Source organism: Drosophila novamexicana, unplaced genomic scaffold (assembly GCF_003285875.2).
Source record: "Drosophila novamexicana strain 15010-1031.04,08,12 unplaced genomic scaffold, DnovRS2.1 tig00001876-arrow-arrow-pilon, whole genome shotgun sequence".
In the NCBI taxonomy this organism is placed as follows: Eukaryota; Metazoa; Arthropoda; class Insecta; order Diptera; family Drosophilidae; genus Drosophila; species Drosophila novamexicana.
In genome coordinates, this window is record NW_020824903.1 from 16,194 (window position 1) to 35,555 (window position 19,362).

General features: G+C 41.4%; 2 protein-coding genes across 2 annotated transcripts; one reads left to right on the forward strand and one right to left on the reverse strand.

Moving 5' to 3' along the window:
• Window positions 1-1,098: 1,098 nt before the first annotated feature.
• On the forward strand, window positions 1,099-2,550 carry LOC115768640. Its single transcript, XM_030713312.1, has 3 exons — window positions 1,099-1,110; window positions 1,198-1,908; window positions 1,981-2,550. The coding sequence occupies exons 1-3, from the start codon at window positions 1,099-1,101 to the stop codon at window positions 2,548-2,550; spliced, it is 1,293 nt and encodes a 430-aa protein (XP_030569172.1).
• An 8,218-nt stretch (window positions 2,551-10,768) lies between these two features.
• On the reverse strand, window positions 10,769-12,048 carry LOC115768641. The gene has a single exon (XM_030713313.1). The coding sequence runs from the start codon at window positions 12,046-12,048 to the stop codon at window positions 10,825-10,827; it is 1,224 nt and encodes a 407-aa protein (XP_030569173.1). The 3' UTR covers window positions 10,769-10,824.
• Window positions 12,049-19,362: the final 7,314 nt, after the last annotated feature.

The window sequence follows — 19,362 nt, forward strand, 5'->3', positions numbered from 1 at the left end:
GAAAATGAACATAGTTAAACAGTTTTCAGTTAAGTTTGGCTAAGCCTACGGACACAGCAACAAGAAAGCGTCAAATCTCAGGTAAATCCCAGCAGCCAGCTTTTGTCAGTCTACATCAATTGCGCTCCACTTGGACCTGTTCGCCGTTTGCTTTCCCGACCAAAGCTGCCCCACAACTTTTGAGCTCAGCTGGCGGCCCGTTTATACTACTCGAGGCGCCGATGATGACAACGCGTCGTCAACAATGACGACGACGACGACGATGACGATGATGGCGGCTTTGAATGAGTGCAAGTTTGTTTTGCTTATGAAGGCCACGACGCGCAGTCGGACGAATCGTGATCATGCCAAGATTATAATGAAGTTCCGCAGCTCGTTATTAACTTGGCGCGTGCCGCCTGCAGCTTATTCCCCAGTATTGTTGGTATCATTCGTTTGCCATGGAAAATGGAAAATGACTTTGAACTTTATTGTTTAGCTTTGTCCGATTGTTGTTTTCGGTTTGCAGTTGCGCTGCATTTATTGGGGGGTTTTTATGTGTTGAATTGGTCGCGTAACTTGATTCATAAATGCACAGTGAAAGAGAGAAATGGGTGCGAAATTGGAAATGGCAATATCAAATGCATTGCTATTAAGATTTGGCCATTATAGCCAGAGGAAGCGAGAAATATTAAGAAAGAAATAGGTAGCAGCGGGCAGGTCAACCAATGCAAGACACTCACTTTGCTTGGCTGCACGACGCGACGGTCGCCTTCTATAAACAAAAATTGCGGGGCTGAGGTTGCAGATTGTGTAACAGGAAAACATTGGCCGTTGCTTGCGTTGTCCTACTGAGAAACTGCAGTATAAAAACGCAGGCCAAATGCAAACTGCATACATTTCAATTGAAGCAGTGCAGCTATCGAGGTCTACCGACCAGCGCCAGGAAGACTACTTAAGCCTGAAGCCTCAATCCAAGCTAAATGGCCAACACTTTTAGGGTAAGTAGAGAGAAAGGGCGTTAGGTACGCGAATGAACCAGTTCCAAGCTTAGTATTGTAGATAGCAATTGTTGGTCGCTTGGTGATTATTAAAAATGCATTAGCTTGAGATGAGCAGATGGCGTCCTGGGTCAGTGCTGGAATATTTTCGCAGTTTTCTAGCACTTTGCCTTTTACAAAACTATTTCCATGAACTTCACTAAATCTTGTTCCGCAGATGCCGCTCATTGTGGCCGTTGCAATTGTGTGGATTGCCGTGCCGACCACAGTGACAGCGACGACGAAAGCTTCATCAATGCAAGCACGGACGACAGGTACGGACAACGGCGCCCAGACAGCCATTTACAGCAGTTATGCCCACAACATGGCACAAGGCGCGGCGCAGTACGATAATCGGTGGCTGCCGTTGGGAGAGCAAGAAACATCCATGCTGCATCGCTACGCCTTAAACTACGATGCGGCAGCAGGGGAGCGGCGCAGCTACAGTAGCGATTCCTCTGGTTTTAGCGGACATGGCCAGGGCGGACTAGGAGCCGTGCTTAATGGGCTCACAAATCTCTCGGGCATGGGACACATTACAAACGGCTACGGCTCAGTGGCGCCCAAGCACACCGAAGCCTTAGCAGTGGCTTCGTCAAAACAAGAGATACCAATTTATGAGGAGCAGCATGAGGACGCGGCCGTGGCGGCGGTGGCGGCAACAGCCCACGATTACGGCGATATAGGGGCAGGTCAAAGCGGTTACGGCGGTGGGGAACACATCCAACAGCACTCAACTGCGGGCTTCAACTCAGCCATTTACAACTATCCAGCGGCTATTGGAGGAGAGCAAGGCTCCTGGGCACCTTCATCTGCTCAGCAATATAAGAAAGCGGTAGGATATCAGCCGGAACAGGCGGGCAACCATTACGCCTACGACAAAATGTCAGTGGGAAATTATCTGAATTCAGGCTACGAAGCATTTCAGCAGCATCACGCTGAGGAGCAGCATCATCAACAGCAGCAGCAGCAACAACAGCAGGAACAGCTGGAACACGTTTCCTATTTCACACCTCATGAAGGTGCGGCATCTGCGACAGGATCGGGCTCTTCAGCCAGCGGACCAAGTGATTACGAACAGCACCAGGACGGCGAGGAGCAGAGCTCCAATTTTCTGGCCGAGTCAAGTGGCCACGATGAAAGTCACGCTCATTCCCATCAGTCACATCAGTCACATCACCATGTGGATATTATCAACTATGTGCCTGTAAAGCATGTTAAGAAGCAGCACGTGCCCGTGGAGAAAACTGTCAAAATACCCATCTCCCATGCTGTTATCATTCCGATCAAGAAGCCAGTTCCAATCCACATACCCATCACTAAGCAAGTACAAGTGGCGGTCGAGAAGGAGCTAAAAGTGCCGGTGGAGCGCATCGTGCCGGTGCCAGTGGAAAAGCACATCCCAGTACCTGTAGAGAAGCGGGTACCATACACGGTCGTCAAGTATTTGCCAATCAAGGTGCCCAAGCCATTCCCTGTCAAGGTGCCAGTATTTAAGACAATCCTGCACAAGGTCAAAGGCTGGTGGTAACTCTTCACTGCACTCCACTCTTCACATAAGCATAATCGCGAACATTCATTTCATTAGTAATAATTACATTACACATACGTCCCGTACACCAGCAAAGCGTTTTGCAAACGCTGTCATGCAATTTTGCACAGTTCGTGTTGTGTTTATCGTCGAGTTGTAAAATGAATTTTGTTAAGCCAAAATCCTGTGTTGTATACCAATTTTGTGACTCATTTAACATTACAACCATATGCATTTGTATGAATACAGGAATAAGTATAAAACAAACGAAAATGCGTTGCATTAACTCATTTTCAGAAATCGTCAGTTGAGGTCGAGCTTTTTTTTAGCCGTAATTTAACGCTGCATTTATTATGTACACAGGCGCCATCAAGGCAGTCTGGCAAATTTATTCACTTAAATCGCACAAAATGGAATTCTGTTAAACGAAGTGAAGTTCATCTAGGCGACTGTTGTTGTTGTTTTCAAACTGCCAAATGCTATTTACAGACCATTACATCCTTAGTAGAATCTAGCAGCAGGACATCCTTATGCCTACGGCGCAATTTGAGCAATTCCAGCCAGCTAGAGCTACCGTCACGCAAACTTTAATTAAATTAAGAGCACACCTTTTGTTTCCCTGCTACGGATCGGAATGCACAGCTGTTCTCAGTATTTATCTCTCTGTCTCTGCCTTGACCTGATGTCAGTTTGTATTTTGCCTGGATTGTGTTGGAACACTGCAGTGACAGTATTTGAAACGAGTCGCATGCAAGTCGCTAAATCAGCTCTGTTTTGTGCAGCACATCTTCTCACATTGTTGGACTAACTTGGTTAGCTAGGAGTAAGTATTTGGTTTGGCTTATTTAAATGCCCATTAACTGTCATTAAATTATTGTAATTTATTCGCATTTCGCAAGTAGACAAACAGGCACAGGCAGAGAGACAGTTATACTCCGACATGGAAGCACAAACATATATCATTCATCATTTGGCTGTCTCCATCTCCCGTTCGTGACAAAATAAAACTCAATTGCTCACATGCACTGCGCGTCTTTCGCCGCCATTTTGAACAGCTCGCACGCACACTTAGGCATTTGCATGGCTCGTCCTGCGTCCTCCAATCCGGGCCGCACCGCGCCGCGCGCTTCTTTGTTGCAGCTGTGTGTGGTTGTGGTCGTTTGCCTTTGCCAGCCGCTTGTCAGTCATGTGGCTGTATGTGGCTCTCTTTCTTTTACTCTTACTCTTTCTCGTTTTAGTCCACGTTCACGTCCTTGGCTCTGCTTCTTCGCCTGCTTCATTTACTGTATTTTTGATGTCTAAATTGCATTTTATTATGTCGCCTGCAACAACAAAGCGAGCAGCAGAAAAACTCCATTGCTCGCTCCATATGCTGCCCAGCCCCAACCTTCCCCCTCCACAAACCATCTGCACCCTTCCCCCCTCATATCATTGTCGGCTCTCGGCGCTTGTGACTTTGCATGTCGCTGTCGGCGCCGCTGCTGCTGCTGTTGATGTCGCTCTTGTTGTTGCGGTTGTAAATTTTATTTATCATTTAACATTTTTTACGGTCTTTATGCTGGGAGGGATCCAGCGACACACTTTAAGTGACTTTTGAAGCACTTTATTTTGCATACAAAGCCTTGCCTTGCCTTGCCATAAGTGTGTGCATACGTGTGAATGTGGTGCATACACTTCATACGGCTGATAACTCTTGGCTGGGTGGTAGCTTCCGTTCTACTCCACTAAGAGAAGTTCGCACTAGACTTCAGCTAATGCACTTTTCACAGAGGTATAAAAACGAACTCATAAAATATTCCGATTTCTATTTTTATTTTTATTTTTTAATTACTATTATTGCCGTAGTCGAAAGAGTTGTAGGACTTACCTTCTATTATCTTTATGTTATAGAAATAGATTTCCACTTATATATCTTCTTCATGTATTGATCTTTGATGCTCGTTAGCAAGTTGTTAAGTAGCTAGCAAAATTCATGAGCACCATCCTAGAAATCGAACTTATTTTTGTACAGTAAAGTTCGATTCTCCTTTAGGCATGGTGAATGGCAACAGCTAATTGGATGTCTTTTACAAATATTTAATACAGCAATACATTACGAGAGCATTAGAAGGTGAATCGGGACAGGAACAGTCCTCTTTTATTTGGCTTTCGGACTGGTGTCAAAAACGGCTGCACATCCTACACACAAGACGGTGCTCGTTTTTCGTTCTTGCGTATTAAATAAATAATTTAAAATTCAAGGTTGACAGAACACCCAAAATTGTGCACTCTAAACACAATTATATGCATATTCAGTGGCAAAAAAAAACTTTTAATAATGACTAGTGAGTATTGTGTGAGGAGGTGTGTGTTGTGTGTGTGCTCTATTCAGCCACTATGTTTGTAGTATTATTAAAAAACTTTTGCATAATGAAAGTTGTCTGCACGCAATATATTACCAAAAAAGTTTGCTGTAGCGAGTTACTTATACGTAGAAATATTTTTGTACAAGTTTTGAAAATATGATTTTGCATAGTATATATGGGCAAAGCATAATACAATTTACACACATACACATAATATTCCGCACTACGATCCATTTTAAACTGGTTGTTAAATTATTTGATTATTTAGATTGTGGAATCGTGGGCATTAGTCCCGACTCTCCTCTAGCTAAGTATGGGTATGTTTTATCCCCATTTTTATACCCTGAACCCATTAAAAATGGGTATAAGGGTATATTGTATTTGTGCAAAATCCAAATGTATGTAACAGGCAGAAGGAATCATCTCCGACCCCATAAAGTATATATATTCTTGATCAGCACCAATAGCCGAGTCATACATTTGGATTTTGAACAAATACAATATACCCTTATACCCATTTTTAATGGGTTCAGGGTATAAAAAATATATCGCCACTCAGCGAGATGGAGGATGAACATCAAGAAGTAACAACTTATACTTCTTGATGTTCATACAATTTAGGATAGTCTCTTTTTTTAGGGTCAGCGCTGCAGCTGCCTTAGATTTTCGCGATGTGATAGCATTTTTAGGGTTTTGCCCATCTAAACTGCGACACAGGGCACGGCTTATGGGAAACATTGTTAAAACTCGCCGACAGACTCCTAAACACGAATAGGACATACTTATTCAGGTAAATTTTTGCGGATTGTGTCTGCTGTTGGATAAAATGATTTACGTGTTGCCCGTGTGCCTGTTTAGCCTCAACGCCCCCTTTGGAATATAAATGGCTTAAATAAGTTGCCAATTACCAGATGGTTGCTGCATATATTTTCATTTGTATGCACAACCGAAATACGAATACAAATAGCCTTAAAAGGACTTCCCCCTCTTAAATAGCATAGTATGGTAAATGCCACATGTGTTGTTGGCATTAATGTTCTGTGTCGAAAGCATTCAGCAGTATTTACAGTTGGAGAGTGTGCACTGTTATATTTAATTACTATTCTACAAATTGTTGAGTGACCGAGCTAGTCTTAATTTTAAGAAACTTTAATATGATAATACTAAAAAACGGGTAAATAATTTTGCAAAACTCTTTTTCCTATGGTATATTTCTATGATTTGCGTATGCAATATTTTTTTGTCAACTGTACATATTTCTAGATGCATATTGCTATCTTAGATTCCAAGTGTGGTAAACTACGGACTCTTTATTGATTATATATCAGAGACCTGCAAGATAGCTTGAGTTCATAATTTCTGTCATGGCTGGCAATAAATTATTTCCTGTCAGCTTGTTAACAGGTCTTCAGGAATTGTTTCATGTTTGTAACATTTGTTTCTGTTTCTGCACGACCTGTTGTTCACAGTTTTTGCTCATTATGCGCGTGTCTCTGTTTGCGTAACTTGAATAATAGCCACGGTTGAAATATGAGTCAGGCTTGTCTGCTTTTGCAGCTGTTAAGTTTGAAAACTAATGAGTGCAGCTGAGTCAGTGTCTATATCAGAATTATTGAATTGCATTTCTCTGTAGCAATTGTCAATCAGGCTGACCTGTGTGCAACGGAATACATTTACGCAGGAAAAAGAGTGTCGCTAGTTCAGAAACAGTTGGATGAGAACCTGAGCAGCTGGGAACGTAGTAGTTTTTGAATTTTGGATAATGTGTCATGAAAAATGTATGTAGAGCTCAAGAACTATGCAGTTGATTTCTAAATGACAATCCTCAATTTTAAGGCTACGCCAGGCACAGCTGCCCAAGCTCACCCTCGTTCATGGACAAGTTGCCCCTCCATTTTGTCCTTTTGTATCTTAAATGCGACCTTTAATAACAATTATTCGCCTGAGTAAAGTTTGAATAGTAACTAAAAACGTCGGCCATGCTTCCATATCCTTTTCCTGAAACTGCGATATTGTGTCAGTTGACATAAATCCTTTTATGCCCTTCTGTACTGCCTATGAATATGGGTATGGGTGTGTATGTCCTTGCCAAAATTATGATTGTGTGCGCTAAAGATTTTAAAGTGAAGCGTAAATAATTTATGGTAATCGCAAAATGTGCACACTAGCTGCACTTTAGTTTTGTACAAAACACACGCGCATACAAACACAGGTCTATGCAAACGAGCAACCCATAAATTTTCCAACATGAAAAATCACTCATACGCCAAGTGAACGTCCGAAAAATTGACCGCCTTTTAGGTTCATAAGCTGAGAAAAGTTCCGCTTGTATTTTAGTACAGTAGACAGTTTCTCCTGCGAGTTTGTGACGCAAGCGAACCAATTAAAGCTATCAAGCAAGCCAGAAAGTATATTAACACTAAGACATCCCGCTCGGTGTTAACATAAAAAATTACAGCCACCTGAGTCAAAATGTTATGTCGCACATAAATTTGAAAAACCAAAAGCTGGCTGGCCTGGCCAGGCCAACTTTGAAAGGTGTCCGCGCGCCCCTCGAAATGGGTTAAAAGTTTTAGAGCTGCGGTCTGGCGAAGGGCACCAACTGTTTTCGGTGTAGTTTAGCTGTCATTTTTCAAAAACGTTTCTTTTTGTCGCCATATTTCGCGCACCAGCCAACCATTTGGCGTTGGGAACCGGCCGTTTAATCCTTTCAGGTTTTTGCTTCTTGTTATTATAGCAACGTTGAAATTATCAAAGTTTTGAGGTGGAAGTGCTGATTAATTTTTAATGTTTAGCCACCCCATTGGCATACGCTTCTGCAGCATTTAACGTTCGCTCTACACAAAGTGTGGAGTCATTTGCCAAATTATAATGTCATTTTGATGCTCGACCGCCGCCTACGACTCTTTAAGGATGTGTGCTTTTTGAAATGTGAAAATGTCCTTCTATGACGCACCGTTGACATGGCTCTCCGCCAATGTTAGAGTGTACTACTTAAAAGGGTTCATATCTGTACTCCTTCCAGGTATGTGGCGTGTGCGTGACAAATTAATGGTAAGCAATCACAGATAGCAACATGGTGACTGGCGCTTATGCATTCGTATGTACAGGCATACATGCATACTTATAATTGAATATACGGTGTACAACTAGACATACTCTAACTTTCGCCGTACTACTGTTTAACCAGCCTCATCAGCAGCGTGCTGGATGTCAATTTGACCGCGTGCATGCATGTTCATTGCGATTTGCGGCTTTCGTATTTGCCGTTCGCCGTCATTTGTCGGGTTCCGGCCAGTTGTGGGGAAGTTGTCAAACTAGCCACAGTATTCTTAACGAAGTGGTTTTGCGGGTACTACAATTATAAATTTATGTGCGCTGTGACACACACACTTATGTAGAACACATATGTATATACACATGTGTACGCCTGCATGTCTATGATAAGCCACAAAAGAGTTCATTTGTTATACTAACTGATTATTAGGTCTAATTTTGAAGGGTAATAATTTAAATTTTAAATTTCGGCTCGTGTTCTTTCTGTCGGCATACCCGTCCCATATATTATTTCTTTGCGACCTTTTATCATATAGGCTATAATCCATTAGTTTTGGGTAACTTTAAGAACTAGGGGATACCTTGAACCCTCTTCTTCCAACATCAAATGCATATATGTATTCTATTTTAGAAGCTATATGTTAAGTTTGGTGACTCTAGCTCTTATCAAGTCTCTAGCTCTTATAGGTTCTGAGATCCTTGCGTTCATACATACGGACGGACGGACAGACGCACGGACGGACAGACGGACGGACGGACAGACAGACGGACATGGCTAGATCGACTCGTCTATTGGTGCTGATCAAGAATATATATACTTTATGGGGTCGGAGATGCTTCCTTCTGCCTGTTACATACATTTGGATTTTGCACAACTACAATATACCCTTATACCCATTTTTAATGGGTTCAGGGTATAAAAATGCTAAAGAATGCTCAACAAGCACTAGCCCAGGACTTCCGAGTCAATTAGAGTTAATTTCATTAGTCGGCAATAATTTGCAGCAATTCCATCAGCTACCGCCCGAAACGCTTCAAGCTAGCTGAGCCAAGACTTTACTTTTTGGCTAATTTTGTTGCTGTTCTGTTAACGCCCTTCCGAAGTTGAACGTCGCGTTTATTTAGTGCAGAATTGTGTTGTGTTTCGTTACGTGCTTTTTGGTTTTGTTGTTGTTGTTTTTAAAGTTACATTTGGCAATTAGCAGCTGCATTCTCTTACACTTGTCCCTTTGCATTGCATACCCGCCGCTGTGCCGCACTTCAATACATATTTATTAGCCGCATTCGTTGGATCTTAGCTCAATTAAAAAGTTTTACTTGGCTACTTTTCTTCATTTGGAGGTTGGCCTCTGACTCTGACTTCAATGTCTTGTTTGGCTATGCTCTACTCAGTTCTGCTGAGCTGCGGGGGAGAAAGTTTTTGAGTTGCATTGCAATTTCGTAGTCCTCTCTGGCTTTAATTGCAATTATTTTGTTCTAGACATCAAGGGTTAAATGCCAGTGACTAAGCAGTGGTTTACATGGACTTCTTAAAACCATATAAACGAATTATTATTTTAAGACACTTATATAATAATCTCTATATATGAAACTATTTGTCCTGACTGACTGACTGATTGGAGATCAACGCAAAGCCCAAACTGTAAGAGCTATAAAGCTGAAATTTTCACAGTAGTTACCTTAAATTATGAAGGTGTACGTTAAACGGGGTTTCGTGAAACACCACTCGCATGCGAAAAATCATTTGAGACGTGATTCACAGAATCCAAGCTTTCTCGGTGGCAAATGCGATTTAACGATTTTTGGGCGATGTTTTAAGTCTGCATAAATATGTATGCCTGTTTGTATATACATGTGTATATGTTTGTTTTATATATATGCAAACATGCATGGATGCGTACATGAAGGAACACATGCACGCATACACATATGTACGTACATACACACATACATACATACATGCATACGAAAAAACAAAAAACCAACGTAGATACCAAATAATAATAAGTAAGAGGTTCTAGTCGGGAGCTCCCGACTAGGGGATACCCTGAACCCTCTTCTTCCAACATCAAATGCATATATATATTCTATTTTAGAAGCTATATGTCAAGTTTGGTGACTTTAGCTCTTATTATTTACAAAAATTGCCCAAAAAACAGTTTTTCGATACAGATTTTTATCGATTATTCGGAAACGGGGCAAGTTATCGATTATCGGAAACAAACTCGATCTGCGCTGGCACTAGGAGGACCTACATCTAAAATCTCTAGCTCTTATAGGTTATGATATCCTTGCGTTCATACATACGGACAGACGGACAGACGGACAGAAGGACGGACGGGCAGACGGACAGACAGACAGACGGACATGGCTAGATCGACTCGGCTATTGATGCTGATCAAGAATATATATACTTTATGGGGTCGGAGATGCTTCCTTCTGCCTGTTATATACATTTACATTCTGCACAAATACAATACAAACACTACACTACTAGCTAAGCATGAAAATCTGCAGAGCCTACTTGAATTATTGAGAATCGAAGAGCACTTGGCAGAAATTCGTTTTATTTAAACTTGCAGCACAGCACGACAAATAATCTTGGTCTGCGTTTGGTATTAGAAAACTTACATGTATTCATAAATGCATACATACATGCATGCATACACTAAGGCGGATACGCCCACACACACACACAACAAACACAATCACACACATATATAATACAAAATACCTGTATTATTATGTACTTTGTTCCATATAAGCTCACTATTATAAGATTTGTATAGATTCTATACTTTATTTCTAGTAGGTTTATAAAATAAAATCTGAATTTATATAAATATGATTTTGTTTGATTTACACCTACTGTTTATCCCAGCAGATGATTAGCAGAATTCCATTCTCCATATGTTCCCATCCCCTGTGTGGGTATTGCGTATTGAGGATTTTGTTTGTGCACCACTGTCCGTACAATAGGCACTTTAACGGGATATGGGTAGTAGATGGGAGTGGCTATTGGCTTTTCCACGCGGTAGGGTACCCGGCGCTCCACGACAAATGGAATCGGTCGCTCTACAGCCACTGGCTTAACCTTTTCCAATGGTATTTTGACTTCCTGAAGCTGAGGCACGGCCACTGTCTTCGAGACGGGTATCTTGATAGGAATAGGCTTCGGAATGGCCGCAATCACAGGTCGGGGAACGCGTATCTGAACCGGCTGCATGTAGGGCACGTGTTGTTTTTGATAGTGAGTTATTGGTACGTGTTTGGTGACTTCAATATGCTTAGCCAGTGGAAGTCCAGCGATAGCTTTGCTGCTCGATGCGGTATGATGGACGCTAGTTGTGATAGGAGGCAAGGAGTTACGAGTACTACCACTGTCCGGCAGATCGGCAATGTGACCCTGTGCCTGAGAGTAAAGCAGTTGCTGATCCTCTTGTTGCGGCTGTGGTTCCGCTCGGTAATGTTGGGTGGGTTCCTGTTGTTGTCGTTTAACAGGCAAGTCGAATTCGGGGCGCAGCCTACTACCGCCAAGGGCAAACGTGCTGCCATCGCTGACTTGTCGTTGGTGCAGTGCCACCCTTTCCTGCTCTCGGCCTACAGCCGGATGGCGATAATTGGAAAATTGCTCAATATGATAATCGCGTAGGGGCGACACTAGCGCCCGTGGCTGATATGAATAGCTTTGATAGTCGGGCTGCTCTTCATTGGCATCAAGCTCATAATTTGCCGTATTAATGACAAAATCGATTTTGCCCTGATGCCGAGCATCGTACTCCGACTGCAATCTGTTGTTGTAGCTCTGTAGCGTGCTCGTTGGCACAAAGCCGGTGGCTGTGCTACTAAGAGCACTGACGGCTTTTGGTTCATAATTTGCATATGGTGCCGCTGCCAAGTCACCCACGCCATCATCTAGCGGTTGGCCGTCAGCAGCTGCAGTGGTTGCGCCATAATAATGTCGTGTACTCGTATATCCAGCTACTCCTGCGAACGGCTTCTTGTTCGGGTCATGGTAATTGCTTCTGGTGTGGTGGTGTGGGCGCAAAGCTGGCGGCAGTTCACTCAGAAGCGGCTCCAGTGGCAGCGACGCCATTATCGCGGCCGTCGGGCTCATTGATATGAACAAGAACAACAGCGGCAATAGCCAGGGCCACCTGAATTCATTGATCATTAATCGATTGTTTGTATTTTGCCAATTTCGACATTGCACGTCGCTGGGTGTCTTCATGCTTTTGGTTAGCCGAGATTACTTGATAGCCTGTTCTTTTGCTTATATCAACTAGCTAATCCTTGCCGAAGAGCACAGGGAGCAGAGCACTAAGTCGCTGTTGGATTTCAAGTGTGACATTGCGTAGATGCAGCTACGTTTTTATAGCCCTCACGTATGTGTAATACGATATACACATGTCTGGTTAGGGCATTGAGCTGAGAGTCAAGTTCACTGCTTCGCTTGGTTTCTATTATTAATTGCGTTCACTTTCACCTAAACTAAATGAGGCGCCCTTGTCCCTGTCTACTAGCATGCAAAGAGAAGGTTAATCGATCCGTAGACACACCATCTGCATCATATTTCACACATAGCGCATATACTAATCACACTTGTGGTTGCATGGCGTCATTGGCCTGGTATATATTATGTGTTTGCTGTTTGCGCCTGGGGTTAGGTACACACGAAAGCATCGCCTTGTCTTTGCTATGTTGCAGTCCATATGAAACCAGTGTCATATGAAACCAATTTCCGGTATTAGGCTGTCGCACTTTCGATTTCAGTTTCATTGTTGTGTATACAAAGTAATCTAGCTTTTTCGTTTTTCTTGCATAGTTTATAGATGACACGTTCAACTCTGCCATAGCCATTGGCAAGCGTTGGCGTTTGCGAAAATCAGAATAATATCTCACTACATTCCGCGTTGGGCAGCATGAGTAGTGGCTGCTACCTGCAGCTCATTCATCATTTTTGCTTGCATTTAGCTTGAAAAAGTTCGCTAACTCCCGACACATTTGTCCCGACGACCACTTACTGAACTCCTCCCATTTGCACAATTGCTGCTTGAGCTGCGCCCGAAATGACAGTCCAAAGTGTACGTAAAGTGGATTTTTTGCCATTGAGCGAGGTTAAGCTTCGTTAAATTTTGCGCAGCGTAGCACCAAGCCCCAAACCGCTCAACTACTCAGCATCCTTCGTAAGTCATATTTCCAAAAAATGTATATAAAGGGGCATAGTATCAATATATATACGTTTTGATCTTCTTAAGAAAGCGCATTAAATTGTCTTTTTTCTTTTAACGAATTCGAGTTACATACATCAAAAATATATATAAAGCTTGTATATCGAATGCTTCTTCCCACATTGGAAATATATTAGAGGGAGCGTTAGTTTCTTATTTGCTTCTAATTACTAAAAATGTATATGAACGCTTGTAGTTCGAATGCTTCTTCTCACATTGGAAATATATTAGAGGGAATCTTTAAGTCGAGCGTTTGCTCGTTATTTGCTTCTAATTACTGTAAATGCTTTCAAGTCTTGTGAGGCATATTTAAGCAACTATTCATAGAAAACTCAGTTGGCTTGTCACTGGAAACCATAGAAACGGAACTCATAATAGCTCCCACACATTTAAACATTGTTTAAAAAGTTCAAAATTGCTTTTCGCCTTGCACAATATCACTCATAACATTAAATGCAGACGCAGAAGGTGCTGGTGACTCTTTTTGCTGTGACAATGAAAGTTCATTAAGTTTCGTTAAAACGTTAAAATGGGGAAAATGCCAGAAAAAAAAGCCTGAAAGGCCATGGTTTTTATTTCTTTGAATTGACTGACCCAGCTTCGACCTCCGTCCGCCTAGCTGAGGTTGTCCGCTGGGGTTGCATGCGAATTTAATCAAGTCATGCAATAAAATTTACGGTTTGCCGACTGGAGCTGCCTTCTTGGTCAAGTGTGCGCTACAATGCTTGGCCTGTTTTGTGTTGGTCAGTGACTCGTTGAAAATTTGCTGCCAGGTAGAGGATACCTTGTTTGCGAGGCTTGTACTTTTTACAAGTACTAATATTTGTTGTTTTTTTCCGCGAGTATGTTCAGCCTTCTGTCTGACTTAAAACAATTTGCGGTCCTCGGCAATGCTGGTTGGTAAAAGTTTTAGGTATTTTTTGTTTTCGATTCAAGGAAGTTTTTAGAATTCTTTGCAGTCTTTGCAAATGAGGGCATTCTGGCTATTATTTGCTTGGTATGCTAGTGCACCTTGCTTTTAGTTTGTTACAGTCTCGGATTTTGGTAAAATGCCACTGTTGCGTTAAGATTACAAAAATACGATTTAATCTTTAAGTGGCTGAAAATATATACATGCATACATTAGTGCTTTAATGAATTAAAAAAATTGGCATAAGATATATTTTGACCAGGCCTTAAACGAATGCTCCACTGTCGGTTTCCTCTGGTGTGAAAATTTGCAATCAAAATTCCACGACGCGGCGCTTAATTGTTTTTCATTTTTTTTTTCTTTATATTTTTTGCCAGGCAGTCAACTGGCTATGGTGGAGTCGACCCGACCCAAGGTTTCTTGTCTTAGCTGGGCAAAGTTCACTTTTTGCTTTTGTTTTTTTGTATGCAAGCATCATACAAATGCAAATTTCAATTACGAGTATAGCTGGAGAAATTGAAATGCTTTTTGAAATATTTTCATTTCGTCGCTCATAAGAAATGCAGCCTCGGTTCAACTTTGTTCACTTCAACTTCGTTCCCGGTTCGCTTGTCAACAATCGCGCGCATTTCATTTGCATTTCGAATGCGTGAAAACTTTCTCAGAACCAAAAATGTTTTTGCGAATTTTGTAACATGTGTCCAGTTGGCGCAAGTCGAAAAGTTTTCACTTGAAACTTGGCTGCTGGTGCGATGGGGTAGCAACTACCAAATCACTTTGGTTTCTTTGGTTAATGAAAATTTCATACGGAATACCGGCAAAGTTTTTCATTGTCAGTGCTCGCCTGTCTTCTTGACGGCTATAAGCCAGCGGCTCATTGGCCACATCGGGCCATTTTGTGGTTGGATTGATGGCGACTGCGAATTATTTCATTTAAATGCCGCTGAAATATTTAATATTAATTGATGCTCTTTAATTGCTTCTGCGGTGTTGGCGGCGAAGCTCGTGATTCTGTTGTCGACCAACTCATTAAAAACACATCAACTGGGTAGCTCGTCACCCGCCCTATGGCTGTAAGTCGTATTATTAATCTTAATAATCACCACATATTCCTTGAAAGAATTCAACTAAACAATGCTAAAGTTTGCAAGACGAAGGACACAACTTTATGTCCGCATCCCCACTAAGCATCAAATCGTCAACGCAATGCTTTGCGTCCAGCTCGTATGTAATTTATTATACTGGTTTGTGTTGATCCTTTCATTCTCTCATTTCCCTAGTTTTGTCAACTTCCTGTCGATATTAGGAGTGTTTTCTTGTCTGCGTATAACGGCTTACCTATGAGTTTATTTAGCCATCGTAGTGGTTAAGACTGTTTCGCAAATTTTGTGACTTTGTGTGATTTTTGCCACATAAACAAAAAAGAGTTCGAGTCTTGATTCGCGCGTTACTTTGCTTTCAAATACATCAATATAAAATGAACTAAGTAACATCTCATCCAAAAAGTTGTTCTAGTAAAACTTAAAGTACTCGCTAAGATGGCAGATTGTCGTGATCTTGAGCATTTTGTTTGATCCCTGCACGAGGTATATAATAATACATTCCATTAAACGGCACATGGTATACAAATGGTTATAGGCCAGAGCCACTTACGTTTATATGACAAATTTTTATTGACGTACAGCATTTTTATTCTTCGTCCAATTTGCAGCGATGGCAAATCCTGGTGACTTCCTTTCCCCGCATGGTTGCTGCCAAGCGAGAAAACTAACGATGACTGACACATCTGACTGACACATCTGACTTACACATCAGACAGCATGCATGAAACTCTAACTAAGTATCGCTTTTAGATGCATTCCAACTGCTTAGGATTTGATGGACTGCATTTCATTAAATTAATATAGTTACATTTGTGCTCTTTGCAGTTAAAAGAATAGCAAAAATACCGTCAGTAGCTTGTCAAGTCCTAATATGGTTCGGGTTCGGCCTTGGATATATAAAATGCCCATGGGCCTGTGCGCTTGTCTGTTTGCAGTAAATATGAGGATAACCAGAAATTTGTGGCCTGCCGCGCAATGTTATTGCATTTGAATCGGAAAAGTTTCGTTAGTTTGCGATATTTATATAGTTTTTGTTACATGTGGCACACACATTTACATTGAACCACATTCAAATCTACACACGCAGCCCACTGGCCACAATTCGTTTTATTCTCTCTGAAAAATATTATTTTATTGAATTGTTTTGATGGTTGTTTAATGAAGTGCACTTTTGTTTTTAACACACTCCCGCCAGCCTCTTGCAGAAGACACGACCACGAGTATGCAAATTGTAATATCGACCAAATGGACACCGAGTAATTCCTGGAGCATTTTAGACACACGCAATATACGCATTTTGTGTACTGCATACCATGAGCTTACTGCTTGTTTTGCCTCTAGCATGCATTTAATTTTACGTATTTTCGTTTATTTTTTAGCAAGTGATTTGCTTTCACTAATAAATCAATTGCAAATGCAACCGACCATCCTGATACCTTTCTGCAACATGCACGGCAGCAATTGCAATTCGTGGAACAGCCGCATGACATATGTATGCTTGTTTAGTTTAATAAAGCATTTTAATAAATTGTTTCGTTTGGTCAGTTTGTTGGGTGCTTCTTTCCTTGTAGGGGTAGTATTAAATTTTTTAAAATGTGTAACGTATTTGTGTAATGTACATATAAATGTATATATGTTGGTAACTAACCCAAGTCATTCATTTTTGTCTATATATTATAATATGCCACTGTTTAAAATAGTTTATCTTTAAGATATCTTGACCACACTTGTCATATAAAAGTTTCACTATGATATCAGATAGGCCATTTAAGAAATATGGGTCCCATAGGATCAATCGGTCGAAAAAAACCTTTTGTGTATATACCTTTTTGTGAATATATTCGTTCTTTATTGTTTAATTATACGTCATCAATTTACTACCACATCCGTTGGGCAATTAGCGTGTGCGCTGCAATTAAGTTTTCAACGTAGTCAAAACATCTTGGGCTAATTATTTCAGGGCAGCAATAGAAAATGTTCTTACAAGGCGTTTCGCCTTCTGAACGAGTCCTTTAATTAGCGTTCGGGAAGTTGCATACTTCCTTTCCCTTTGCCGGCCACTTAAAGTGCATGTGCAATGCTCAATTATGAGCAATTAACATCCTGACGCGCAGCCTGAAAGCATTTAGCTGCCGTTGACAGTGCAACAATTTTAATTGCAAAGTATGCCTCGAGGATAAGTCAAGTAGTCTTAAAAATCAACCGCACCAGCAGCATCAAAAATATAATTAAATACGTAAGCACAAGTAATTAAATAATTGCCCTTCAGCGCCTACGAACTGGCAAGCTTATTGAAGTCATTATCATAATCAGTTCAGTGGCCTAGCATATCTGTCGAAGACTTTTCCATGTTGTTGAAGATAAGCGACAGAAAAAGTCATTCATTGTTCGTGAGTGGTGCCTCTCAGTGTTTGCAGCAGACGCAACATGTAAGCAATACCAAAGTGCCATAAGCGGAAATCAATTTCATAGTAATGAAAGTCATCGCACACATATAGCCACATCCCAGTAGGACACGGCTACACCAGTTGTGTGTGCTGTGGGAATGGGGCGAACGTCGTTATTGGCTAGGAGAAGGCGACTTTCTGGTCCTGCCAGCATAATGTAAGCCACGGCAGTCGCCCTTATTGAATTTCAATAGCGCATGCACAACGCAGAGGCAAAAAGTATAACCACAGTCGTTCTAGTAAGTATGTCTATGGCCATGGCCATACGGCCATACGCTCTCTCCTACATGTGTAGCAATGACAAAAGCCAGACCGAGACCGGCATACGCACTAGATGCTCAAACATCTTATGCCGGGGCAAGACAACCAACAACTTGTTGACCGGATGTGTGGTGGCAATAAGAACTGTAAATGGGATTATTTGTGTGCCTTCTGCCGGAGTCAAGCAAATTGAATTTATCTTAATTTTTCGTAGCATTTGCGGCTGCAAAAGGCGAGTTTTTCAGGGCTGATAGCTCCAAAAGTATGCTCTTAGGTTATTTTTACTGAATACAGTTTTTTTTTTTTTTAAGTGCTTGTACCAGAGCAAGCAAGGAAGAGCTCTAACAAATGAACGTATTGCATTGGGCAGGTCTTTCAAATGCTGGTTTCCCCTGATCCTCAGGACTTGGCAGCAGGCTAGCAGCTGCGCGAAAACATGATGTTGAAAAGAGCCAAAAAAAAAACATTGTACGAATTTTATTTATTTATATTGAAATTAAGTTGCCCACGGCTGTAGAAATTGTTGCGGTCGCTTCCACGTCTGTTGCCCATGTTAACCCTTGTAGCAATTTTGTTTTATACCCTGTGCATGGGCCAGTAAAATGCTGGGTCAGCACTGTCTTTGGTTATGCGTTAACTCTTATAGCATGGCACTAGGTATCTCAACGCCGAGCCACATTGCGTGCAGTACTACGTTGTTTCCTTATACCTCACTTCTTTGCTTTCTGCTTTTAGTACAAAGCCAGTCAACGCGGATTTGTGTGGCTTGAAAAATTTAAATGTGGTCAGCTTTGAATTTGGTGAACAGCAATGCCTCGGTTCGCATTGGACTTAAATTTATGGCCTTCGCTGCGATTGCAAGTAAATTGCTTTGGGTTTTCAAAGGCTGCATTTTTACTAGATGTAACTTTAAATTGAAGTCTTGAAAAATTTAAGCATTCGTTCACCAAGTCTGATAGACTGGGTGTGTGTCAGCTAATCAAACACTTCGTTCACCAGGTGGCCAAGCCAATGATAGCAGTGACCCATTTAAGCAAAATTTAGGACAAATTTGTATACAGTCTCCCTTAGTACGTCTACTTTATGTACATATGTGACCTGATATGCATAAATAAAAGTTGTATAGCAAAAACAGCAAAACAGACATGAACTTCTCTCTAGTCCTGCCACTTTATGACTGCTTTTTGGGAAATATCCTGAAGCCACGCTTCCACAAGCAGTCAATGCTTCTTCTCTTTCACGTCTATAACTAACTACAATACTTAGTCGCATGATTCGAGCTTAACATTCTAAAATGTCTTCAGTGATGGTGATTATTTTGCAATCAAAATCGTTTGCATTTAACGTTCGCTAATTGGCCCGTTTTGTGATGGAAATTCGTGCTAAAGAGCCCTGCTGTTGATGCCTCGGCGAGCAAACGATTATAATAAAAGCCATTCACATAGAGTGCAAAAAATA